This window comes from Scyliorhinus canicula, chromosome 17 (assembly GCF_902713615.1).
Source record: "Scyliorhinus canicula chromosome 17, sScyCan1.1, whole genome shotgun sequence".
Classification (NCBI taxonomy): Eukaryota; Metazoa; Chordata; class Chondrichthyes; order Carcharhiniformes; family Scyliorhinidae; genus Scyliorhinus; species Scyliorhinus canicula.
This window is the reverse complement of record NC_052162.1, coordinates 27754939-27782725: the sequence shown is the minus strand read 5'-3', so window position 1 is coordinate 27782725 and position 27787 is coordinate 27754939. Positions and strand designations below refer to the sequence as shown.

Here is a 27787-nt window from a genome sequence, read left to right as displayed (position 1 = left end):
AGTTCTCTAGATTGGCGATTACTTGCTTCCCTTTTTGTTGTCTCAATGATCATTCCAACTTCCACACAGACAGAGAAACAGCTGATTTCCTTTCTCCTTTTCGTACATCTTTTAAGATTGTATAAAGCACTATTGAATCACAGCTAAACGGAGTACAACATTTAGAACAAGATAGACAATTTAAACTCATGCAAATGTAAAATCTAATCTCATCCTATTATAAGTTTTTGTATGCTTTTAGTTTTATTACTAGAAGATCGCCCATAGTATTGCTCATGGCAAAATTTAACATTATGCAGTTTTCAACAACAGTTGCATTACATGATACAATGGACACTATTATATAGTTAGTCTCGTATGGCATGGTTCAGGGATATTTAGAATAAAGTCCTTCCTGGTGGAAGCGCCGACACAATTCCTGAAAAATGCTCCGGAGTAATGTAGTCACAATAAAAGCTAAACGCACATTATGGGCGGCAGGGTAGCATGGTGGTTAGCATAAATGCTTCACAGCTCCAGGGTCCCAGGTTCGATTCCCGGCTGGGTCACTGTCTGTGTGGAGTCTGCACGTCCTCCCCCTGTGTGCGTGGGTTTCCTCCGGGTGCTCCGGTTTCCTCCCACAGTCCAAAGATGTGCGGGTCAGGTGGATTGGCCATGCTAAATTGCCCGTAGTGTCCTAATAAAAGTAAGGTTAAGGGGGGGGGGGGTTGTTGGGTTACGGGTATAGGGTGGATATGTGGGTTTGAGTAGGGTGATCATGGCTCGGCACAACATTGAGGGCCGAAGGGCCTGTTCTGTGCTGTACTGTTCTATGTTCTATGTCATTAGTGTCTCAACATTTCGAGCTCTGATGAAGCCTTCTCACTGTCAGCATGTGTGTCGATATTCCCTGCATTCCCAGCCTTGTTAGGAAGCGGACGCCGTCCAATGAATAATTTTGTTTTCCTTGTTAACGAGACTGTAATGACAGGTTCTGCAGCCAGGCAGCACATCAAAGTCAAATCTAATCCTCTCCGCACAGACATCCAGGTGTGATTTCTGATTAGAGTTATTGGATGGCAATTAAGAGTGGAACCCTGGCTGATTTCCGCTTCCCCCCCCCCCCTTCTTTCCTTGCTGCAAAATACTGAAGCGTTTTCTTTTAAGTCTGCAATCCACCTTTACCTTGATCTGCAAAATCATTTCACAATAGCAGTTTTAAAATAGCATCACTATACTTTCTTCTTGGCCAGATTTTCAACTGCCCTTGAAAATTGAGCTGAGTGTATGCAGATGCAGTTAACACCGCTGACGTGAGCAATGTGTTACTTCATTAATATTTCTGGTTATGAAATCACTACGTTGTAGCTGTACCACCAGAAAGCAGCTAATTAAAAATTTATAATTAAAGAGAATCAATTTCCTGGCAAGCAACTGGTATTCCTCCAGGGCTGACAAAGAGGGCAGGCCAAACAGATTATATCACCGGCTGCTCATGGAAACGGTTACAATTGCTGCTAATCGAGTGGGAAGTATAGACAGTCAGGTCAGTGAGCACAACATGACATACCAAGAAACTGCAAGTCAAACGCACACACTGCAATTGACCGTTCGTGGGGCAGGGAGAAGAGATTGTGCTAAAGCCAGGAGATGCTTGGAATATTTAAACATAAGATTACATTTCTTATGAGAATCCATTATAATGTATAAATGTGGTGTGGGTTTTCAGTCGTGTCAAGAAGCTGATGAGGATCAGCTTTTTCGGCAGCTTACTGTGTTACTCGCCTACTAAGTCATTTTTAGTCAATGTTTATTTTAGTTTGTTTGTTATAATAAAAGCCTTAAAACGTGAAATCTTATCTCTTTACACATGTCACTGGGAAATTTGTACCTTTAAAAAAATATATATTGGTCTCTACGGGGGATTACGATGGGGGATTATGACCCGTGTGCGCACGTCTTTGTCAGCTTGACTGGCTGTAAGTAATGGGGGTAAGAATCAGTGCTTGGACATCAAATATTTATAATTTATATCAATGACTGAGATAAGGGAACAAACGTGAATGCATCTAAATTTGCTGATGATACAAAGCTCTTGGGAAAGTAAACGGTGAATAGGAAAGTCAGCAAAGAGATATGGGCAGGTTAAGTGACTGGGCAATTAGGAATGCAAATTGTTAGCCTTTTGAGTCTAACTGCAATATTTTAGGGCCATGACAGTGCAGCACTCCCTCAGTAACTAGACTGGAGGAGTGTCCGTCTGGATTATGTACTTAAGACTTAGGAGTGGGGCATGGACCCACACATTCAGCCAGAGAGGCCGTCAGTACATTCTCAGTTGAGCAGGACCACTTACTTGATCTTGGAAGGAAGCTTGAAAAATAACTAGTTACAGTCAAGTCCTAACCGTATGTAATTATCTATTTTCTTTGTTGCTTTTCTTTCCTGTCCCAGTGGAATCAATGCTCGTTTTACGCACATGACGCTACAGATCATACGACAAAATTCTTGAAGTTTTAGGTGGATTTAAAATAAATGTACAATATAAAACTTAATATTTCACTTTTACGATGGAGAAAGATCACTTTTGATTTACTCACCAATCCAAGGATCTGCAGAAAGGTAAAATGATAGAAGAATAGAAGCCCGGTTGCAAGAAGAGCCCACCAGAAATCGCCCAATGGTTCAGGTTTGTACACACCTGAAAAAGAAAGATCACTTTTTTAAAACAAAGTCAGTCATTTCCTCAAAATGTCTCATCAGGTTGTTTACCATACAGGGTTCTGACCAAAACATTGACCTCAGCCAGGTCAGCAATCTGAACTTATCCAAGGATGTTCTCAGTATTGATATCAGATTTATTAATTTCTTTAGCACACACGGATCAGTATGCCTTGTGAACAATCGTGCACAATCCCATCCAATAAAATATCCATCACCTCAAAGCACGCTCACTACCAACATCCTACTGTCAGACTAGTACTTGGATTCTAGCACTCTCTTTAGAAACTGCCCGGTATTGCAAAGGGGGATTTTCACAGTGACTTCATTGCAGTGTTAATGTAAGCCTACTTGTGACAATAATAAAGATTATAAAAAAGTTAAAATTTCAGCTGCGACACAATCCCTGCCAGAGGTGCCATGGGGTTGTACTTTTGCCTGCTCAATATTAAACTGTTTCTAAAATCAGCATAATTTGTCTTTCACTGCAAGCTAACCATTATGGTGCAGGAAATAATGGATTGCTGCAGGATTTCAAAACCTTTATTAATATTCTAGGGATGCGGGCAGCATTGGCAGGGCCATATTTATTGCTTGTTCCCAGCTGCCCTGACAAAGAGGAGATTGACTTTCTCCTTGAACGGCTGCAGCATTTGTGGTTATTTTTCTCCCACGGTCATATTATTAGGTAGTACATTTCAGTATGTTTGACACCATCCAGCATAAAGCAGCCCGTTTGATTGGCACCCCATCAACAAACATTCACTCCCTCCACCACCGACGCCCGGTAGCAGCAGTGTGCACCATCTACAAGATGCACAGCAGGAACTCACCAAGGCTCCTAAAGCAGCACCTTCCAAACCAACAACCACTACTACCTAGAATGATAAGGGCAGCCGATGCATTGGAACACTACCACATGGAGGCTCCCCTTCAAGTCAACTCACCATCCTGACTTGGAAATATATTGCCTTCACTGTCATTGGGTCAAAATCCTGGACTCCCTTCCTAACAGCACAGTGGATGTACCTACACCACATGGACAATAACGATTCAGGAAGCCACCTCACTACCACCTTCTCGAGGGTAATTAGGGATGGGCAATAAATGCTGGCTTAGCTAGCGATACATCTCATTAATGACTGAAAAAATTAACTGATGAAAGAATATGAATATATGTCTAGAGTTAAGAGCATGTAAATTGACAGTAATAATATGAGCATAACATTGCTATTGTCATTCCCAACGGTAGAACTTGGGAGTTGTCATAAAGTAAATTGGAATAACTTCTGTAACGCATCTATTTTTAAAAACTTAGTCACGGGATGAGAGCATAGCTGGCATGGCCAGCATTTATTACCCACGGGCGGTATTCTCCGCTAAGGCCAAAAATCGCGGAGGCCGTCATGAACTCGGCCGTGGTTCACGGCGGCCTCGGGGCCCGCTCCCCGCACCTAATTCACCCCCACCCGGGGGGCTAGGAGCGGGCCCCCATCGTTCCCGGCCACGACCTTGGCCGCCAGAAATGACGCGCGAACGGCGTTTTCATGATGTCATCCGCGCATGCGCGGGTTGCCGGTTCCAACCCGTGCATGCGCGGAAGACATCACCTCGCAGGTGGCACAAACCCGCGCATGCGTGGTGCCGTCTTTCTCCACCGCCGCCCGGCAAGACGTGGCGGCTTGATCTTGCCGGGCGGCGGAGGGGAAAGAGTGCACCCATTTTGGACGCTGGCCCGACGATCGGTAGGCACCGATCGCAGGCCTGTCCCCTCCGGAGCACAGTCGCGGTGCTCCCATCCAAATCGGGCCCCTAGATGCCCTAAACGGGCATCTGCCGTCCGTTTCACGAATGCAGCGACCAGGTGTGGTTGCTGCCGTGGTGAAACGGGCGTGAAGGGCCGGCCTCTCGGCCCATCGGGCTCGGAGAATGGCTGTGAAAAACGGTGAGTGGCGATTTTTCCGAGGGGGGGGCATAAAAAATGTCAGGAGGCCCTCCCGCGATTCTCCCAGGCCGCGTGGGGAGCGGAGAATTCCGCCCCACATTGAATTACCCTCGCCAAGAAATCTACAATATGCCAGGAGTGGAGGGAATCGCCTTCTTCTTAGACTGTCCTTCAGAGCAGAGGAGGATTTACCTCCACAGTAAATGTGAGTTCTCAGGTGACTGAGGAGCCCAGTGTGCAACCGACAGTCACGGGTGAGGCAGATGGTGGCTGGCAGAGCGGGGGGACAGGACGCCCAGGTTGCCATGCGCTCCTTTTTCTGTAGGCGCTAGGCTTCTGCTTTCTCTTGTTGATGAAACCCAAGGTGTTCAGTTCGTTTCCAGATGTTTTGCCTCCACTTCAGCCAGGCTTGGGCCAGGGATTCCCAGGTGTCAGTGGGGATGTTGCAATTTTTCAAGGAGGCTTTGAAGGTGTCCTTGAAGCGTTTCCTCTGCCTTGCTGGGCTCAGTTGCCATGTCAAAGCTCCAAGTGGAGCATTTGTTTCGGGAGTCTCATGCCAGGCATGTGGCCAATGCGGCCTGGCCAAAGGAACTGCTCGAGCATAGTCAATGCTTCGAGGCTGGGATGTAGGCCTAAGCAATAAAACTGATGTTGGTATGCCTATCCTGCCAATGGATTTGGAGGATCTTGCAGAGGCAGTGCTGGTGGTACTTGGGTTTGAGGTGCCTGAGCCATATAGAAGGGCAGGTGTCACTATTGCTTTGTAGAACATGAGGTCGGTTCAGCATCTGAGATCCTGATCTTTCAACACACTTTCTGAGGTAAGCAAATGCTACGCTGACACAATGAAAGTGGTGTTGAACCTGTCAATGTCTACCTTTGTTGAAGTGGTTGGTGGTCATGGATTTTAATAAATGGGGGGCAGAGCTGTGTGGCGGTACTAGAGTGCGCATTCCCCACAAAACAAACCCCCAGCGCCTGAAAAAAGCAGGTGAATTGCTACCAAAGAGAAACGCGACTCGAGGGAAACACAAAAAGCAAATCAAATGGAGATTGCCAAGTACTGAAAACACAGGGGTGCATTCTCTGCCACCCAATGCAGGCAGCAGGATTCCGATGGGGTGGAGAACCGAGTGTCAGGCTAAAAACGGGACCAGTGCCCGTTCCGATGCTCTGGTTCCCCACTGGCAGTGCAGCAAGTTATATGTCCCGTGCTCACGGGAGAATACAAATGGGTCATTTGAACATATTTGCATCCGATTACAGGCTGGAAGTCAGATTCTCCATGCCTCTGTGATGCTCTGGTCCTCTTGGCCATATTAGGATCCCGGATCAGACCTCAATGGTTGCTAAAAACTTTATTACTAACACCGGATTAAAATATATTTAACATCACACAAGAAAATACCTTACAATTACCCATTAAACAATGCTTAACAAAACAGTGAAACAATCCTAACTGTTAACTGGATCTCCCCTCAAATATTTAGATACCTGCAGGTTTGATACTTTGCCAGAAAGGAGATACAGAGCTTCCAGTAGAGCCGACTTCCACATTGCTGGAGGAGGTGCTGATGACAGGGGGACTGGAGAAGAGGGTAGTATCGGCGGTTTACGGGGCTATTTTGGAGGAGGAGAAGGCACCGCTAGAAGGGATCAAGGCAAAGTGGGAGGAAGAGTTCGGATAGGGTATGGAGGAGATGTTTGGTGTGCGGTGCTCCGGAGGGTGAACGCCTCCACCTCATTTGGGCGGGTTTAGCTCACTCGGCTAAATCGCTGGCTTTTAAAGCAGACCAAGCAGGCCAGCAGCACGGTTCGATTCCCATACCAGCCTCCCCGGACAGGCGCCGGAATGTGGCGACTAGGGGGTTTTTACAGTAACTTCATTGAAGCCTACTCATGACAATAAGCGATTTTCATTTCATTTCATGTGCGAGGTTGGGGCTGATACAGGTGAGGGTGGTGTATAGAGCAAACCTTACAAGGGCGAGGATGAGCCGTCACTTTGAGGGGATAGAAGATGTGTGCGAACATTGCAGGGGGAGCCCTGCTAATAACGTTCAAATGTTTTAGTCCTGTCCAAAGCTGGAGGATTACTGGAAGGAGGTGTTTAGGGTAATCTCTAAAGTGGTGCACGTGAAACTGGACCCGGGCCCTCAGGAGGCCATATTCGGGGTGTCGGACTAGCCGGGGTTAGAAATGGGCGTGGAGGCAAATATCGTAGCCTTTGCCTCGTTGATCACCCGAAGGCGGATCCTGTTGGGATGGAGATCAACCTCTCCACCCTGTGCCCTGGCGGGGGGACCTGCTGGAATTCTTAACACTTGAAAAGGTCAAATTTGAACTGAAGGAAAGGATGGAGGGGTTCTACAATTCATGGGGGTTATTCATTGTGCACTTTCAAGAATTGGATTACATTGAACATTTGAGAGAGGGGGGCTGTATGTGTTAATGGTGACTATGGGTGATTTTGTCATTTGTTTATGTTAACATGCGGGCTAAAGTTTGGGGTTTAGTGGGAGGATGGGATCGTTGTTATTGATATGGGGATTGACATTACATCTGTTACTGATTATTGTTGCGTGTAGATTTGGGAGAAAATGTGAAAAAGGAGAATAAAAATATATATTTTTAAAAAAACTTTATCTCCCCTCTAACAACACCCATCTCAGGACAAAATCCACTTTTACACACAGTTAGAAGACTCAGGAATACGTGCTAGATGACTTGGATAAACCACTTTGAGGAAGTGATATCCTTCAAGAAACAGGAGAAGATTCTTCCCTGTCTCAACTTATTATTTAAATTGCCAGACTTTGTCATTGCTCCTATCTTGTTCACAGGCAAAATGCTACCTCACTGTCTTGAGGTCAGCTGCTTCTGGTCTGTCCCTAGTTAAATCTTTAACTGAAACAGTTTTGAAAAAAACCTACCTGTCCTTTACACCTGCTGCCTCAGACAGATGTGTTGAAAGCAGCAGCTGTTACTTCACAGAAAGCTAAAACACATCACATGTCTTTAACCCCTCAGATCCTTTGATCTGCAAGGCTTCTATTCACTTAAAGCCAAATAGCTTTTAGTAGGCTATAATTGACAGGGTAGTAGTTTTCAGACACCCAGGTGTCTGGATTGTTTATTGCCATTTTCCTTCATGCTTGAATGTATCTCAAGGATCCAGCTGTGAGCCTAACCATAATGCTTCAAAATATCTACCTATGATTGACAGGTCCTCACCACATCAAACACAGTTAAGTGCTTTCTGTTGAGAAAAAGAGGAGACAGCACCATTCATGGCCATACCCTATAGGGGAACAGTTAAAGACTAGCAATAAATAATTCATGTTTAAACGTACAAATCCCAAGATCTCATCATCATGATATCACCACACACCATTTCAGAACAAATGGAACAGAGTATTATTAAACGAGTAAGCAGCACCAATCGTGACCTTATGTTGGAGGAATTGATGAAGCCCATGAAGATGTCCGAGTTGTCACACTGCTCGCCTACAGTGGTGGTTTGTGACTCCAGCGATTTGGTTCCAAAAACCATGACCATCTTTCTGCACTTCAGGTATGACTCCTCTGTCACTGGAAGGTTATTCCTTGGCCACAGTAACCTAATGTTGCTTTCCCGCTTAGTGGCATATTTAATCATAAGCCGGTTTGATGCCAAGAATGGTTTCTCTGATCTTCTCTGACATTTGACTCTTGCTTCCATATCTGAATGAAGGTGGTGATTGGGCCTTATAAACAGGGTTTTTCAATCTGCAGATCATGACACACGGGTGGGCGTCAGAAGGGTCGCAAAGCTAAGGGTCACAGTGTTCTGAATTCATCAGTTGCGATCAAAGAATTTCCCAATGTCAGCATTCAGAAACTTGCAGGGAAAATCCTGCCTAAAATCTCAATTCAGTCCTCTAGAGGGAGCAATTATTGGGTGGATATCCTGTAAGCCTCGCAGTTCCCCCCAACCCACTACCATTAACCACTTCCCGGTGATGGCTCCGCTTTGAAAATCATGTGCCGCAAAACATTTGACAGATTCCTCGACCTCTGCTGCCCAAAGCTACGGCTGAAGAATTCGTTCAGACGCAGTCCATCTGCACTTCCGTGCTCCAGACATGGACCCCATGTGTTCTGCCCCCATGCAGAACAGTGGTCCAGTGGACAACATCAAGGGGACCATACTCCCCCCTCCGGGGGACCACTCTGCAGCAGAATGAGATCGTCATAAAACAAAAGGAGACCAACCGTGAACTCAACACCACGCCCAGCATATCGGAGAGTCAGAGTTTGTCAGAACCATTGGTGAGTGAGCACAAACAACAGAGATTCCCTGTGTAATGTTTCCGTACAGACGAATAGCTTGAAAATCTTCTGCAGGTCTTCTTGCAGTGTGGTTGCTGCTGAGGGGCCAGAAGTGTGTGTGTGTCAGTGATGCACTATCAATTGTACTAAAGACTCGGATTGGTACAACAGAGGCTTTATTACAGTCAGATGCGTGGCCTCCTAATGCAGCTGGCAGAATTGCTGCTCAGGAGAAGTCATGCATATTTATACGGCTCCTTGTGGGCGGAGCTAGCCGGCAGGGGCTCCCGGCGAACCTGTAGTATAGGTACTACCGTACATCCCCTAATACAGGTGCACACAGTTAACACAGTGGATCACCACAGTCAGCAATGGCATGGAGGCACATTCAGTGGGAGGGAATCAGTTGCTATTGCAGCAAGAGCTACATTATTGGAGACAATAGTCTCCACAAAGTGACTGCAAAGGTATGTCTTCTGGTTGGAGAGATATGTGTACATCACAATGCCACCATTAAATGTCTGAGAAAATAATGAATATTTGAGGAAACATTTTTCAATGTCCATTTTGTCTGATTAATTACAACCAGAACAGTGAGTTTGTCAGTTGTCTGTGGGTCAGTTTTAGTGATGTCAGCATTCATCCACATTGGTGAACTTGCTTCTAATAGCGTACTATGAAGTTGAATAAACTTGCATCAAATAATTGAATTGCATTTGCCAATTATAAATCAAGAATTTAATATCAATATCTTCAGATTTATGGCTGTTTTATTTACAAGAACTACAAATGGCTCTCTCCCAGTGATATCTGTTCTTTGTTCTCCTCACCTCAGTCTTCTTCCTTCACTTTTTTTGTTTCCTCGAGGCAGTGTCCCACGATGAATGCAGCTTCACAATTGTTAGCAGCTCTCCAGTAACTCTCATGAGTAACTATCCCTCATGTGTGACCCTGGGCAGTGACCATTTATAGATGGGAGGATATCACAGGCATAAATGATCCAGTCCTCGTTCAATGCTGACAAATTCACTGCACCATGGGCTACTGGATAGTGAATAAGAACAAGAAAACTAGATAATTTATTTTCCCTCCCTTGGCTGGGGAAGAAAACTTTAGTATCTCAGACACTGCCTTGAATCAGGATAGACTGGGCTAGCAAATGTGGCATGGGTCCCGAGGACAGGCCAGTTGGCAAAAATGAGTCACCAGAAATATAGTTTGAAAAACATAGGTCTAGTACACAGTGGTTCTGGTGAAGGAAGACTAAGGTTGAATTCAAAGCCAAGAGGTTGCAGCTGTTGTTTAGACTTGTGACAGACAAGAACAAAAAACAGTGCCTTTGAATATTTGAAAGGAACAACATTTTTGCTGCTCTATTGAAAGGCAGGGAGACAATCACAGGTTGTGATCCGGCTAACATACTTCAAGAGGACCTGAGGAGTTTGAACAACGAGGGCAAGAGGTCTTAAAGAGGGCGGAACAGATTTATCAGGAAAAAAAAAGAGGGAACTAGGTGGAATAGTGAGTGGAGGAAGTCACTGTTATGAAGGGCACCTTGAGAGGGAGACAACTGGGCCTCTTGACATACTAAGTCAACAGAAAGATGAGTCATCACCTACTGTGGATAAAACTAAAAGAGAGTGAATGAGCGATGACTGTAGCTTTGGGAAGTCACATGATGCCAGACCTTATCAAAAGCATTAGGGTTGCTCAAAGCACAGATGATTCACTAAAGTTTTCAGCAGCACTATGTCAGAGACGAGCAACATGCTGTTGGGCTGAATTGGTTAATATTTATTTTCACATACAACATTTTGTGGTTGCCCCGTTCGCCCCATTCAAATTACAGCAGGGAAAAATGTTTCCACACTTGCAGATCTGTTAATTTGAAAAAAAAGACGACACGGCCCATTCCCCTTTCCTTAATACAAAATACGTCTTATGACTTTGTTATTCTGTTAATAGCAAGAGCCAAGGGATTTGGCGAGAATGGTTCTGGCTGGTGGAATTCATGCCTGGTGTTTATTTTAAGATTTAAGCTGATGGCCATCTGCTGGAGGCTGCAGCACCAGGGGTTTCACAAACATTCAATGGCAAATGTACACAGGGACGAGGAGCGGTGCGCGTGCACAGATCAAATGTGGAAGGTAAACCTTGCTGGAACTGGACGATGGACGTCTTTGGCCACTGCCATCAGAAAAATCATTTGGGTTAACATCTATTTTTATTTTCAATGAATTTTGAAAGAATTCTTTCTCAGCTCCCAGTCTCTCTCTCTCTCTCAGAAGTCAACCAAATGCAAAATTTGCCATGCAGTTACAATTTTCAGAGGCCAGGCTTCTGCCGCTACATCCCCCTCCCCCAATATCACCGACGCACACAGTCTTCGGGCATTGTTCTGTCGAGCTATCCCAATTTACATCAGCTTAATCTGCACTCCTTTAGAACACAGGCACAGTGCTTAGCTGAATGAATCAGTACACGTCGTTTGAATTAATTAACCAGCTGGAATGCCATAATTCTCAAATATATAGTCAAAAATTTTTTTAAACAGACAAAAATTCTGAGTGCTAGGTTCGGGGTCTACCCATTCCCTCTTCCTCTAGCATAGAAAATAACAACAGTGCTTCTACCTGGGATTCTCGAAAGAGTGTGCGGCACAGGGAGCATCACAAGATTTTTTTAATCGAGGAGAAACATGAGAATGTAGAGCACTGGTTTAGCACACTGGGCAAAATAGCTGGCGTTTAAAGCAGACCAAGGCAGGCCAGCAACACGGTTCAATTCCCATACCAGCCTCCCCGAACAGGCGCTGGAATGTGGCAACTAGGGGCTTTTCACAGTAACTTCATTGAAACCTACTTGTGACAATAAGCAATTTTCACTCAGTCACCCCTCAAAGCCAAGCATTAACATTTGAGCCTCATCACCTAGTTAGAACTTAATGATAAAATTCAGTACTGATCGAGTGCCTCTACCCAAATCCTACTTCTCCCGGAGTTTGACTGCTAACATATCCAGTTGGTTACTTTTCTTACACCCAGCACTATAATAACTAAATAAATAATAAGAAGAGATATCTTGCGAATTGATCATCTAGTAGGTCTGTTGAAATGCCAAACATCACTTTATTTTCCTTTCCTTTTCCATGACATAGAAACATTGTTACATATGGAAGCACATTAAAAACAAGTTGAATTTATCCCCGTTTGCTTCAAGGGACACCATCAATTTTGATGTCTGCAGCATTTGAATTTTATGTGTTTGTCTTTCTTCGAGCAAACAACATTATGTACACCGTTGTGCTCCAAAATCCATTAAGTACACATTTTCACAATCTCGGCTGCGTGTCAGCTCTTCCGGGAGGAAGCTGTGCCAGCTTTATTAATGTGCCGGTTAGTTTTGATACTTTTCAAGGTCAGCTCACGCACAATGCACTCGCACACAAGTACAAATCTGATGGTGTGATTTTCTATTCACAGTCAGGTTTTGCCTGCTATTCCTGCAGACTTTTCTTTCTGCAGCAGCTCCTCTTGAATGTACTCAGTCAAACCCAGCAGATCTCCACTGGGTTGGCTTTGGTTAAGGCGAGTTGGAGGCTATGACTTCATAAAACCGTCAGTGTTATGCCATGTATCGCAAAATATTTTATAGGGGATGGTTAATTAACTTTATTTATTTTGGTTCCTTCAAGAAGAGTGACAAGCAAGTGTTTACCGGCAGTTTTATGATACAGGGTGGTGTGCTATGTGGTTTTTGACATGTGACCAGTTGAAGCGTTGCCAAGAGTCAAAGCTGTCACCTAACGGGGAAGTAGGATTAGAGGATATGGGATAATTGATCAATCCATCAATCAATCAGGTGCACAAATTAATTCATTATCCATTTTGAAATCACAAATTCTGTCCTTATTTAACATTATTCAAATAAGGGCGGGATTCGTTCAGGCGGAGAATCCTTTTTCAAAATCGGGGGCAGCACTTATTTGATGCAGGTTTTGTATGCTCCCCCCTCCAATACGGCGTCATCACGGCATGCGCCGCACGCCATTGGGACAGCCTCAGTGCGTCACCTGAAGGCCCTCCCCCGATGCTCCGCCCCCGATGGGCCGAGTTCCTGACCGCGCGGTTCACGCGTGGCGGCTGTGGACGATGTCCAGCTCCGCCACAGTCGGGCAGGAGCCGTGCTGCTGGCCTGGGGGGGGGGGGGGGGGGGGGGGGGAGGGGTTTGGCTTCTGCGAGGGCTGGAGGGACTGGTGGCAGGTCAGGTCCGCACACGGCCGCGCCATGTTTTACGGCAGAACCGCTGAAGATCATCGCCGTGCACGGCCACGGACCCGGCCATTCTCCGAGCGTTTATTTTGTGGAGGCCAAGAGTTTTACACGGCGTGGCTGCTCGTCCTTCACCGGTCACAGGATCGGTGAAGGGGGTGGGGGGGGGGGGGGGGGGGGGGGGAGAAGGGGCGGGGGGGGGGGGAGGGGGGGGCGGGATTGTTTCCATGCAAAACGCCACAGATCCTCTGCACTTAGCCTCAGAAATTGAGAATCTGGCCCTTCGAATCTTGGAAACGGAGAAAGAGAGTTGGTTACATCATTAGATCAGTTAGCGGGACAGCTGCCTTGTGATGCAGAGTGAGGCCAGCAGCGCGAGTTCAATTCCCATATCGCCTGAGGTTATTTATGAACGCACTGCCTTCTCAACCTCGCTTTAGGTGTGGTGATCCTCAGGTTAAATCACCATCAGTCAGCCCCTCAAAAAGGGGAAAGCAGCTATGATCATCTGGGTTTACTTTACAAGTTTTTCTGCACTATATATTGGGGAGCAGGTATAATTTGAGGTGCTATTGTGCCACCTCTGGTGAGATGCTGTAACTACACGATGACAAGTTTTCAAACTAATGTCCAACCCAAATGTGATATGGAAATTTGCAATGGAAAAAAGTTGACACAAAAATGCATGAAGAGGAAAAAAGGTTTTGTAGATTGACATGGCATGAGGAACATGATTTTAAATAAAGATAAATATTGAACAGGCTGGGGCTCCTTCCTCGAGAACAGGAAAGGCTTGATGAAGGTCTTTAAGATTCTCAAGTGGTTTGATATGGTAAACATAAAGAACACCATATAAGGCTCATGAACGCAAGACAGTCACCAATAAATACAACAGGGAGCTCAGGAGAAACTTCTTTACCCAGAGCAAGGTTTCAATGTGGCACTCAGTATCAGAAGCAGTAGTTGAGCATAAATATGCATTTACGGGTACGGATTAGAGGGTTATGTTTATAAGATTTGGATAACAGATTATTGGGTTAAATTTTTAAAAAAAGAGATGGGAGGAGGCTCAGATGCAGCATATACACCCACAGGATTCAGCTGAGCTTAATAATCTGGTTCTGGTCTCTCCATTCCATTGGAATGTTTTTCAGGTTTATTAATATGCTGTTTACAACGGTAAATGCAACATTTGTTGTTGATTATATCCGATGGAGCCATACAATTAAAAGTTAAAATCATCAATTTAACTATTAAAAAGCCCACGTCGTACTTGCGATTTGCAGACAAATTAAGTTGAAGAAACCATGTAAAATATTTCTCATGTTTGGCAAAATATAAGGCATAACATAAACAAACAGTTTGTACATTATGATGCAATTACAAAAGAAAACCTTTTCTGTTTAAAAACTAGATTATCCCATAATGGCGGATTACTCAAAAGCCTCCCTGGATGAAAACACATGGCATGTACCTAATCATTCCATATCCAACATGATACTTTCTGAAAAGAGAAATTTATGGCATATGGGCATCACTGAGCATTGGATAAAAGCAAATTACTGCGGATGCTGGAATCTGAAACTAAAGAGAAAATGCTGGAAAATCTCAGCAAGTCTGGCAGCATCTGTAGGGAGAGAAAAGAGCTAACGTTTCGAGTCCGATGACCCTTTGTCAAAGCTGTCACTGCTTTGTCAAAGCTTTGACAAAGAGTCATCGGACTCGAAACGTTAGCTCTTTTCTCCCCCTACAGATGCTGCCAGACTTGCTGAGATTTTCCAGCATTGTCCCTTTTGCATCACTGAGCATTCGTTGCTCATCCCTAATTGCCATCAAAGAGGCGATGGTGAGCTGCCTTCTTGAGTCACTGCAATCCATGTGGTGTTTGGAAGCGAGTTTCAGGATTTTTACCCAGCAATATATTTGGCATACGACTTGGAGCGGAACATGCAGGCGATAGTGTTCCCACGCACCTGCTGACCTTGTTCGTCTAGGGAGTAAAGGTACGGATTTGGGGAGGTGCTCTTCGTGAGTTGCTGCAATGCATCTTGCAGCAGATACACACTGCAGCTGTGATGTGCTGATAGTGGAGGGAGTGAATATTTAAGGTAGTGAATGGGCTGCGTTGTCCTGAATTATGTCACGTTTCAGCTGCACTCATCCAGGCAAATGGAGAGTATTCCATCACATTCCTGATTTGTGCCCCGTAGGAGCAGCAAAACCTTTTTGGGAATCAGGTGAGTCACCTGCAACAGAATTCCTAGCCTCTGACCCGCTCTTGCGGATGCAGCATTTATATGGCTGATCCCGTTACATTTCTGGTCAATAGTAACAACCCCTCCCTCACCCACCCCGCCAGGCTGTTGATGGTGGCAATTCAGTGATGGTAAACAAAGTAAAATGGCTGCCTGAAATTTAGCCAACATTTGCTGAAGCAGGCTCCTCTGTTATTAGATGATGGGAGACTCTATGACTTGCCGGCCCATTAGCCCAACAAATTTGCCAGGAAAAAGAACGTATGTAATATTTTGTTTGGCAAACTAGTGCAGTTGCAAAATTCACCCTCGGGTGTGTTATTCAAATGACAGAACAAATGAGAGCTATTGTTCACAGAAAGGCGTCTCCTGATGCATACGTTACAGATACTTTGTTTGACATTCTGCTGCTTTCATACAACTCATGGTCTGATTACATGACCCAATCTACAATAAGCTATTGTATTTGCAATTCATCCATTTACAATGCTGGGAAGTATTTACAGCTCTGGTGACTACTCAAACAACAGCATGGCACCATCCTGATTGTACAAAACGTACAATTGCGAATGTAGGCTCTCAAAGTGGGCTTGTCGGATTGTACATTGCGAATGTAGGCTCTCAAAGTGGGCTTCCCGGATTGTACATACATACATGCAACAAATTAACTTTTCCAGGCCTCGCTAGGGTTTAGTAGAGTCAACCTACACACATCGGAATATTTACAGAAAAGAAAGTTTCCAACCTGTTCTGTAATGAACTCTGATGTTCAAGTTCTAACTTCCACCAAGTCCCGTGCACCCACCATCAATATGCTCAATATGCTAAACCGGGCTTCCCGTTAAACAACACAAATTTTAAAATTCTCATCCTGGTTTTCAAATCCCTTTATCTCTATGTAGTCCTCCAGCCCTACAACTGAGGAATCGGCACTGTGCCAATTCTGCCCGCTTTGCGCGGCCAATTTCAATTGCTCCACTATTGGGGGGGGAGGGGGGGGGGGGGTGTTTATGCCTTCAGCTGCCTAGCCTGTGAGCTCTGACACTCCTTCATTGAAACTCTCCACCTCTCGTCCCTCCTTAGAACCTCTTTGATCAAGCTTTTGGTCATCTAGCCTAATACCTCCCTTTTGTTGTTTTATGTGACAAAGTTTGTTTGACACCACTTGGGACATCTTATTATGTGAAATGAAAATCGCTTATTGTCACAAGTAGGCTTCAAATGAAGTTACTGTGTAAAGCCCCTAATCGCCACATTCCGACGCCTGGTCGAGGAGGCTGGTATAGGAATTGAACCCGCGCTGCTGGCCTTGGTCTGCTTTACAAGCCAGCTATTTAGCCCACTGTGCTCAAGGTGTTATGCAAGTGCATGTTATTCTTGTTGTAGATACAAACTGGAGAAATGGAAGCACTGTTATAATGTGAAGTTCATGGAAAGATTAACATTAATAAGGAGAAATGCTGGATTTTAAACGGACCAAAGTTGTACAGAATCAGTAAGTGGGCGCATGTGCAGTTGGGAGAGATTACACGTGTGTGAGACACAGCCAGGATAGAATGAGTGAGTATATTTGGTAATAGAAGCGAATTACTGCGGATGCTGGAATCTGAAACAAGAACAGAAAATACTGGACAATCTCAGCAGGTCTGACAGCCTATGTGGAGAGGGAAGAGAGCTAACGTTTCGAGCCTGAACGACTCTTTGTCAACGCTTTGCCAAAGAGTCATCCAGATTTGAAACATTAGGTCCCTTTTCTCTCCACAGATGCTGTCAGACCTGCTAAGATTTTCCATTATTTCCTGTTTTTGAGTATATTTGAGGATTTGGAGCAAATTGAGGCTTTGCTGCAGAAGGGGAAGGGGTGCTCTTTTGCTTTCTAACTTTTCCATTTTAAGAGTGGCCTTTCCCTCTTGCAGGGGTCGACTCGACAAGGGAGAGAGCTAATTGGTAGGTAGTGGATACAAGTTGTTTTCCGCACTTTAATGCTACATTGAAAGAGTTCCAGCTTTTAAAAAAATAACGTAAATAATTTTCTACTTGGCATAAATTTATGGCAAGGGTCTTTTAACTAAAAAGGGGACTGGGGCACTCAGTCCTGGGTTTTTCACGTGCTGCAACATTTGGGAATTCTTGGATGCTCCTCACAGTTGGGATGAGCACATTTGCAGGAAGTGCCATCGGTTTGACCAGGTTTAGAGTCGGGTTTCAGAGCTGGAGCGTTGGCTGGAGGCATGGAGGCACCTCTGCAAGGCTGAGGGGTTTGTGGATAGCACCTTTCTAGACATAGCCACCCTGCAGCTTAAGGAAGTGCAGGCAGAGAAGGAATGGGTGACAATCAGTCAGAGGAATGGGTTAGGCAGGTAGTCAGGAAAGTCTGAGTGTGCATCTCACTCAGGAACCGTTTGGTAAACGGAGAGTGTGACGGTTCCTCTGGGGAGCGCAGCCAGAGTGATATTCACGTGGATGGCTCATCTGTACAAGGGGGAGGAGTAAGAGTGGGAGAGCATTAGTGATAGGAGATTCAATAGTGAGGGGTGTAGACCGGTGTTTCTGTGGTCGCAGACATGACACCTTGATCGGGTGTTGCCTCCTTGGTGTCAGGGTCAAGGATGTCACTGAACGGCTGCAGGGCATTCTGAAGGAGGAGGTTGAACAGTCAGAGGTCATGGTTCACATTGGTACCAATGACATAAGCTGAAAGAGGGATAATTTAAAGAACTAGCCAGCAGATTGAAAAGCAGGACCTCAAAAGGTTGTATCCTCTGGATTACTCCCAGTGCCATGTGCACTACAGTGTGGCAATAGGAGGGAAGAGCAGATGATTGCGTAGCTGAAGAGATAGCACAGGAGGGAGGGCTTTAGTGTCCTGGATCACTGGGCCCGTTTCCGAGGAAGATAAGACCTGTAGAAGTCAGACAGGTTAAACCTGAACTAGAATATGGGGGGGGGGGGGGGGGGTGTCACAATATTGATCAAGGAGTCAATTACTACAATGAGGAGGGTTGATATGTTAGCAGGCTCCTCAACTGAGGCCATATGGGTGGAACGTAAAGACAAAATTGGGGCAATCACTTTGCTGGGAGTGTACTATTGGTCCCCAAACAGCCAGGGAGAGATAGGAGAGCAGATAGGCAAATCAGAGACGTGTAATATTAGTAGGTGATTTCAACTTCCCCAATATGAATTGGGATAGGCAAAGTGAGAAAGGCTAAGAGGGGGTGGAATTATTAAAGTGCATCCAGGCGAGCTTTTTGAGCCAGGACATAGAAAGTCTTCCCAGACAGGGGCAGTACTAGACCTAATTTTAGGTAATGAAGCTGGGCAGGAGGGAGAAGTGTCATTGGGGAAGCATTTCGGCGATGGTCAGCATAACTCGGGAAGATCTAAGGTAGTATTGGAAAGGGACAAAGATAGACCTGGTTTTCAGATCTCAACTGATACGGAGGTAGAGGTCCAGGTAGATGGAGAAAATTAAATTTGCTGGCGCTCTCAACAAGAATTGTCTTCCCCCCCCCCCCCCCCCCCCCCCCCCCCCCCCCCCAAAACCAAGTAAGGGCAGTTAAAATCTGGGCCTCATTGTCATCGTTCACAGTCTAAAGAATGACACAGAGGGTAGTCAGCCCCCATAGGGAGCTGGGGAAAAGGGAGGGGGTGGGAGGGAGAAATCAGGGAATAGAAAGCAAAATTGCAGCCTTGGACTTTAAACAGTGGGTCACGGGTTCAAACCCCAGTCCCGACTGGGATGGTCACCTGCCCTCAGTGGAGAAACAAGGAGGAAACAAGAGTAATATGACTTTCCTTCCTCTTCATGTGCATATTTTCCAACCTTCAGAAGATGATTATTCCAAAGTAATATCCACCGACCATTAATACAACAGATCAGATGTAGGTTTATCTAAACAGCTTCATTGAATGCGTCAATACAGAAAAGCATGTCGTCAGATTAGATCTTCCAGCATACTAGCCCCGTACATCCCACGCATCGATCTACCTTGTGATAGAGTCTGCACTACCCATTTAATCTCTCGAAAACCACATCCTGCTCTGCAAAGGGAATCAAAAACATCTCCAAAAATATTCTCGCACACCTGTTCAATCCTAGTTTACTGCCCTCCCCCTGGATGACCTCTCCCACCTACACTCCGCAACATTGATCATCTCCTTACAAGAAGCTGATGACACCCGCTCTCGCTCTCTCTCGCTTCCAGTTCTGGTCCCAGTGTGAAATCTGCTGCTGGTGTTCAACCTTCTACAACTAGAACTAGGGGAAAATGAAAAAGAACAACTGCATTTAGTCTGTTCTATTAATAACTTGGTTTAAATTAGAAATGATAAACACTGAAATTATTGGAAGAAGAAAATCCTTGAAGCTTTAAAAAAGTCATTTTTAGTGGAATGTATTTGAAGTTTGAATAACGGTCCCTACTGTAGCCAGCCTGGTCAGTCATGCAGGCTCTTTTCATAAGATTATCACTCAGTGCAGTTCTATGAACAAGTTGTTTATTTTAAAAGAAATTAAAGAAGTCACGATAATTAAGCGCGGACCTTGAATGTATAGGAGCCATTTAAAAATTAAAATCAAGGTAATTATCTGCAACCCCAGAACTTCCAGAAGAGGGTTTCTTCCGGGTGCTCCTGTTTCCTCCCACAGTCCAAAGATGTGCAGGTTGGGTGGATTGGCCATGCTAAATTGCCCTTAGTGTCCAAAATTCTATGATAATCTATGATTAACATGGACAAAAGTTCGGCACAACATTGTGGGCCGAAGGGCCTGTTCTGTGCTGTATTTCTCCCTGTTCTATGTTCTAAGAGCAGTCGCACACGAGGTGGCTCCCACCAGAGAACTTTTATTGAAGCCGATTTTCGGAGGAGGTTTGATCTGGAGTTTGGTTAGTTCGGGTTATAGGGTTAAGGCTTCTATAACAAAGCAATTCCCCATAAGTACAGCAGAAAAATAAGGAAATGTCACAAACCCGGAAGTCTGGGAGGAAAATGGCAGAGGCCCCTGAAGCGTCGGTGACCACTGCACCAATGACGGAGATGCCCACAGGCATCCTAGCGGAGGAGCTTCAGAAACTATGGCGGGCGGTCTCAGAGGATCATGAAAAAGCGATTGAGGGGGAAATGGACTTGAGCAGCCTTAGCAAAAGTGAATGAAGTGGCAAAAGAACAGGGTGTAGAGCTAGAAGAGGTGGAGGTGGTTCTGACAAGGCTAAGTGACCAGATCACCTCCCTGAAAGTGGAGGTAATGCCTTGTTGTCACCGGCAACCTGCGCTACGAGCCAGGGTGGACGATTTTGAAAATCGTTCCAGACAGAAATTGAGGGTGGTTGGGTTGCTGGAGGGCTTGGCGGGTGCGGATCTCACCAAACTTAGGGTGCAATTGTTTTGGAAGTTGGCAGGGGGAGGAAGAAATGGCGCATCCTCTTGAATTGGATTGGGCCCACAAATCGGTGAGACAGAAAACCCGTGCTGGTGAGCCAGAAATCCCGTACGATCTTCGTGCGTTTTCACAGTTTTCAAGATAAAGAAAGAGTTCTGCGTTGGGCAGAGGATCATTGGGCGTCCAGATGGGAAGGCCACGTTGTGAGGATCTATCAAGATGTTGGAGTGGAGCTGGCTAGGAGGCGGGCAGCTTTAAACTTGGCATGTGTTGTATCGGAGCAAAGTTCGATTTGGCGTGGTTTAACCTGCGCACCTCCGAATGACTTAAGATTTGAAAGATTACTTTAAAATGCCAGAGGAGGCTGAGGCATTTGTGCAGAAGCATGGACTGGGATCGTGATAACTGTGATTTGAAACGAAAATGAAATGAAATGAAAATCGCTTATTGTCACAAGTAGGCTTCAAATGAAGTTACTGTGAAAAGCCCCTAGTCGCCACATTCCGGCGCCTGTTCGGGGAGGCTGTACGCGAATTGAACCTTGCTGCTGGCCTGCCTTGGGGTCTGCTTTCAAAGCCAGTGATTTAGGGAGATGTATGTCTGGGGGAGGGAGTTTGAATTTTGGTGTTTTGGAGCTTTGTACCAGGATTTTTATTGTGGGTTTTGTGGGATAAGTGTTGTTGTTGTTCAAGTATTTTTCTGTTTTTCTGGAACGAGTAAAGTTGGATGTTGGTGGAGTGGGGCTGCTGGTTGGCTTTATGGGTTTTTGTTATGTATTTTACTCTGTGTTGTGGCCATCTTGCTAGCTAAATAGCTGAACAGTTAGTTAATGGAGCGGAGGGTGAGAGTATCTGCAGCTCATGCTGTGGGGTTATTTTAGCAAGAGCTTATGCATTTTGTTTTTGTTTTGGTTGGGGTTTGGGAAGGAGGGGGTCTATGTTTGCCTTGTTATTGTTTGCTGGATTATTTGGGTGTGGTATTAATGGGAGGCAGGGGGAGGGGTGTAGTTCTCTAACAGTGACGTTAAACATTTCTTTGTTCTGTCTTGATGGGGGATGTGGCGACCATCTTGGGTGGGCCTGGTATCTGTTAACTTTGCTGGACTGCCCTGCTGGGTGGAAAAGACGGACATTGGAATGGAGGGTAGACAGCCCCCTATACAACTGGTCACTTGGAATGTGAGGGGCTTAAACAGCCCAGTAAAAAGACCAAGGCCCTCACATCTCAGGAGTTTCAAGGCTGATGTGCTGCGGTTGCAGAAGACTAATTTGTGGATTAAGATCAGACAAGATTACGGAAGGGCTGGGGGGGGGGGGGGGGGGGCAAGTATTTCGTCCGGGATTTGACAGAAGGGCCCTGGGAGTTGAGATCCTGACTGATAAGCAAGTATCTTTTTTGGTGGTCTAAATCAACGTATGTGCATCAAATTGGGATGATACAAACTTATCTTAACAAGTTGTAGGTTTCTGTTCCCAACCTAGACCTGCAGAGGGCAGCAGAGCAGAGCTACTGATTGGCTGTTCCGGGGAGATTTGCATACGTGCAGTGCGGTCAGCCTAATTTGAAGGTGGTTTGTGAAGGGGCTGGTGTCAAGAGACAATTTAACCCGAAACACTTCCTCAGTGTTTCCCTTCCTACCCCCTCCTCTAACAAAAAAAAACAAGCGTGGTTGTCGGAAAGTTTATCTCTTTAAAAACTTACCTTGAAGGGTGACATCACAGCAAAGCAGTGACCTGATTGGCTGGCAAGGAAAGTGCTCCAATTAGCAGTTGCTGGGAGAAATTTAACTCTTCGTGTGTTGGTGAGTATTGTGATTGTTAAGTAAAATCTTTATTCCTTCCACTTATTAATTATTTGATACTATATTTGTAATCAGTTAAGGTAAAGGGTAAAAATGGCAGGAGATCCCAGAACCGTGTTATGCTCCTCGTGCGCAATGTGGGAGTTCAGGGACGCGGCCGATGCCCGACTTCTTCATGTGCGGGAAGTGTGTCCAGCTGCAGCTCCTGTTAGACCGCATGACGGCTCTGGAGCTGCGGGTGGACTCACTTTGGAGCATCCGCGATGCTGAGGAGGTTGTGGATAGCACGTTCAGTGAGTTGGTCACACCGCAGATTAGAATTGGTGAGGGAAACAGGGAATGGGTGACCAAAAGGCAGAGAAAGAGCAGGAAGGCAGTGCAGGTGTCCCCTGCGGTCATCTCCCTCCAAAACAGGTATACCGTTTTGGATACTGTTGGGGGAGATGACTCACCAGGGGAAGGCAGTAGTAGCCAGGCTCATGGCACTGTGGCTAGCTCTGCTGCACAGAAGCGCGGGAAAAAGACTGGCAGGGCTATTGTCATAGGGGATTCAATTGTAAGGGGAGTAGACAGGCGTTTCTGTGGTCGAAAACGAGACTCCTGAATGGTATGTTGCCTCCCGGGTGCTCGGGTCAGGGATGTCTCCGATCGGCTGCAGGACATACTGAAGGGGGAGGGTGAACAGCCAGTTGGCGTGGTGCATATATGCACCAACGATATCGGTAAAAAAAGGGATGAGGTCCTACAATCAGAATTTAGGGAGTTAGGAGATAAGTTAAAAAGTAGGACCTCAAAGGTAGTAATCTCAGGATTGCTACCAGCGCCACGGGACAGTCAGAGTAGAAATTCAAGAATAGTCAAAATGAATACGTGGCTTGAGAGATGGTGCAGGAGGGAGGGGTTCAGATTTTTGGGACATTGGAACCGGTTCTGGGGGCGGTGGGACCATTACAAACCGGATGGTCTACACCTGGCAGGACTGGAACCAATGTCCTAAGGGGTGCTTTTGCTAACACTGTTGGGGAGGTTTTAAACTAATGTGGCAGGGGGATGGGAACCATATTAGGAAGTTAGAGGTCAGTAAAGAAGCAGCAACTAAAGCCAGTAAGGTATGAGACAATAAACTCAATGTGACTAAGGGGAAGAGTAGACAGGGAAGAGATGATGAACGCAAAGGTGGTCTGAGGTGCATTTGTTTTAATGCGAGAAGTGTAGCAGGTAAGGCAGATGAACTTAGGGCTTGGATCAGTACCTGGGAATATGATGCTATTGGTATTACTGAGACTTGGTTGAGGGAAGGGCAGGACTGGCAACTGAATATCCCAGGGTATAGATGCTTCAGGAGGGATAGAGAGGGAGGTAGAAGGGGTGTAGGAGTTGCATTGCTCGTCAGAGATGATATCACAGCTGTGATTAAGGAGGGCACGATGGAGGATTCAAGCACTGAGGCAATATGGGTGGAGCTGAGAAATAGGAAGGGTGCAGTAACATTGTTGGGACTTTACTACAGGCCTCCCAAAAGCGAGCATGAAGTAGAGGTACAAATATGCAGACAGATTATAGAAAAATGTAGGAGCAATAGGATTTTAACTTCCCCAACATTGAATGGGATTCGTGTAGTGTTAGAGGCGTAGATGGAGCAGAGTTTGTAAGGAGCATCCAGGAGAGTTTTTTAGAGCAGTATGTAAATAGTCCAACTCGGGAAGAGGCCATACTGGACCTGGTATTGGGGAATGATCCCGGCCAGGTGGTTGATGTTTCAGTCGGTGATTACTTTGGGAATAGCGATCACAATTCCGTAAGTTTTAGAATACTCATGGACAAGGACAGGAGGGGTCCGAAAGGAAGAGTACTAAATTGGGGAAAGGCAGAGTATAACAAAATTCGGCAGGAGCTAGGGAATGTGGATTGGGAGCAGCTGTTTAAGGGTAAATCCACATTTGAAATGTGGAAGTCTTTTAAGGAAAGGTTGATTAGAGTGCAGGACAGACATGTTCCTGTGAAAATGAAAGATAGAAATGGCAAGATTAGGGAACCATGGATCACGGGTGAAATTGTGAGACTAGCTAAAATGAAAAAGGAAGCATACATAGGATCGAGGCAACTCAAAACTGATGAAACTTTGGAGGAATATCGGGAAAGTAGGACGAATCTCAAACGCGCAATAAAGAGGGCTAAAAGCGGTCATGAAATATCTTTGGGGCTTCCGGTTGCGGCTATGAGGAGCTAAGCCGCACGTTCGGCAGATCCCGCTATTTAGGGACTTTTGGGCCGTTTAGAGGGCCCCAAACGGCGCTGTTTCTACGCATCCCGGTGGGGGAAGGTGCCTGGAAGAACTTGCCCCACACTATATGGTGCTCACCCGGAGTGGGAAGAAGAAAAAGGCTGCAGTAACTCCCCAAAAAAAGGGTGAAGAAAAGCAAAATGGCGGCTGGCGCTCCCGCTAATTAGGGACGTTTGGGCCGTTTTGAGGGCCCGAAACTGCACTGTTTCTACGCATCCCGGTGGGGGAAGGTGCCTGGAAGAACTTGCCCCACACTATATGGTGAAAAAGGCTGCAGTAACTCCCCCAAAAAAACGGGGGAAGAAAAACAAAATGGCGGCCGGCGCAACACCCGAGGACTGGTGGATGTGGGCGCAGGAGCAACAGGCTTCGCTCCTACGTTGTTTTGCTGAGCTGAAGGCTGAGCTGCTGGACTCCATGAATGCAACTACGACCAAGCTGCTTGGGACCCAGGCGGCCCAGGAGGAGTCTATTCGGGAGTTGCAGCGGCAGGCCGTTGAAAGAGAGGTGGAGGCCGTGGTCCTCGTGGGGAAAGTGGAGTTGCACGAGGCACTTGATAAAAAGTGGCAGGACCGCTTGGAGGAGCTGGACATTCGCACGAGGCGAAATAACCTGAGGATCCTGGGCCTGGCGGAGGGGCTGGAGGGGTCGGATCTCCCGGCGTACGTGACCACGATGTGGAGCTCGTTGATAGGAGCGGGGTCCTTCCATTTGCCCCTGGAGCTTGAGGGAGCGCACAGAGTGATGGCCAGGAGGCCCAAGGCAGGTGAGCCCCCGAGGGCGGTGCTGAACATAGAACATAGAACGATACAGCGCAGTACAGGCCCTTCGGCCCTCGATGTTGCACTGACATGGAAAAAATCTAAAGGCCATCTAACCTACACTATGCCCTTATCATCCATATGCTTATCCAATAAATTTTTAAATGCCCTCAATGTTGGCGAGTTCACTACTGTGAACTCGCTGGTGCGGTTCCACCGATTTAGTGACCGGGAGTGTGTGCTGCACTGGGCCAAGAAAGAGAGGAGCAGCAAGTGGGAGAATTTGGTAGTGAGGATCTACCAGGATTGGAGTGCGGAGGTGGCTAAGCGGCGGGCCGGGTTCAACCGGACAAAGGCGGTGCTTCATGCCAAGCAGGTCAGGTTTGGAATGCTGCAGCCTGCGCGCCTGTGGGTGACATACAAGGACCGGCACCATTACTTCGAGTCCCCGGAGGCGTGGGCCTTTGTACAGGCAGAGAAGCTGGACTTGAACTAGGGCCTGGGGACATACTTTGGCCGGCGTTGTTTCCGCTGTGGCTGTTTTGTTCCAACTGTTTCAACTTTTTTAACTTCGACATGTGTGTTATGTATGCTGGTTTTCTGTTTGCTCTGTTTACGGGTGGGTTTGTTTGTTGGGCATGGTTGTGGGTTAGGTGGGGAGTGTTGGGGGTTTGTGTTTTATATGTTCTCTTCTGTACGGGGATGGGGATTGAGGGGAAACTGGATTTTGGGGAACTGCGTCAGAAGGGTGGGGTGTGGCAGTGTGAAAGCGCAGGCTTTTCTCTGGTTTCCCGTGCTGCAGGGCAGGGGGGGTGGAGCTTGCGGCAGGGGCGGGGCCTCTACGGGTCTTCTTTCACGCGCTGCAGCAATGCCAAGGAGGTGTGGCAAGAGGGGGATGACCCCATGCCGGGAGGGGATAGGTTCTGGCGGGAGCTGCCGGGGTCAGAAGTCAGCCTGGAGCCCAGTTATCAGTGGCGTACCGCAGGGATAAGTTCTGGGTCCTCTGCTGTTTGTGATTTTCATTAACGACTTGGATGAGGGAGTTGAAGGGTGGGTGAGTAAATTTGCAGATGATACGAAGATTGGTGGAGTTGTGGATAGTGAGGAGGGCTGTTGTCGGCTTCAAAGAGACATAGATAGAATGCAGAGCTGGGCTGAGAAGTGGCAGATGGAGTTTAACCCTGACAAGTGTGAGGTTGTCCATTTTGGAAGGACAAATCTGAATGCGGAATACAGGGTTAATGGTAGGGTTCTTGGCAATGTGGAGGAGCAGAGAGATCTTGGGGTCTATGCTCATAGTTCTTTGAAAGTTGCCACTCAAGTGGATAGAGCTGTGAAGAAGGCCTATGGTGTGCTAGCGTTCATTAGCAGAGGGATTGAATTTAAGAGCCGTGAGGTGATGATGCAGCTGAACAAAACATTGGTCAGGCCACATTTGGAGTACTGTGTGCAGTTCTGGTCACCTCATTTTAGGAAGGATGTGGAAGCTTTGGAAAAGGTGCAAAGGAGATTTACCAGGATGTTGCCTGGAATGGAGAGTAGGTCATACGAGGAAAGGTTGAGGGTGCTAGGCCTTTTCTCATTAGAACGGAGAAGGATGAGGGGCGACTTGATAGAGGTTTATAAGATCATTAGGGGAATAGATAGAGTAGACAGTCAGAGACTTTTTCCCCGGGTGGAACACACCATTACAAGGGGACATAAATTTAAGATAAATGGTGGAAGATATAGAGGGGATGTCAGAGGTAGGTTCTTTACCCAGAGAGTAGTGGGGGCATGGAATGCACTGCCTGTGGTAGTAGTTGAGTCGGAAAATTTATGGACCTTCAAGCGGCTATTGGATAGGTACTTGGATTAGGGTAGAATAAGGGAGTGTAGGTTCACTTCTTAAGGGCAGCACGGTAGCATTGTGGATAGCACAATTGCTTCACAGCTCCAGGGTCCCAAGTTCGATTTCGACTTGGGTCACTGTCTGTGTGGAGTCTGCACATCCTCCCCGTGACTGCGTGGGTTTCCTCCGGGTACTCCGGTTTCCTCCCACAGTCCAAAGATGTGCAGGTTGGGTGGATTGGCCAT

The 27787-nt window shown here is 46.3% G+C and overlaps 1 protein-coding gene across 1 annotated transcript in view; it reads right to left on the bottom strand.

Moving 5' to 3' along the window:
* LOC119951909 (transmembrane protein 164-like) overlaps window positions 1-27787 on the bottom strand; it is a 181920-nt gene that overhangs the window by 16480 nt on the left and 137653 nt on the right. Inside the window, exon 5 of the mRNA XM_038775301.1 lies at window positions 2580-2680. Within this exon, the coding sequence (XP_038631229.1) occupies window positions 2580-2680 (101 nt within the window). The remainder of the gene's footprint in view (window positions 1-2579; window positions 2681-27787) is intronic.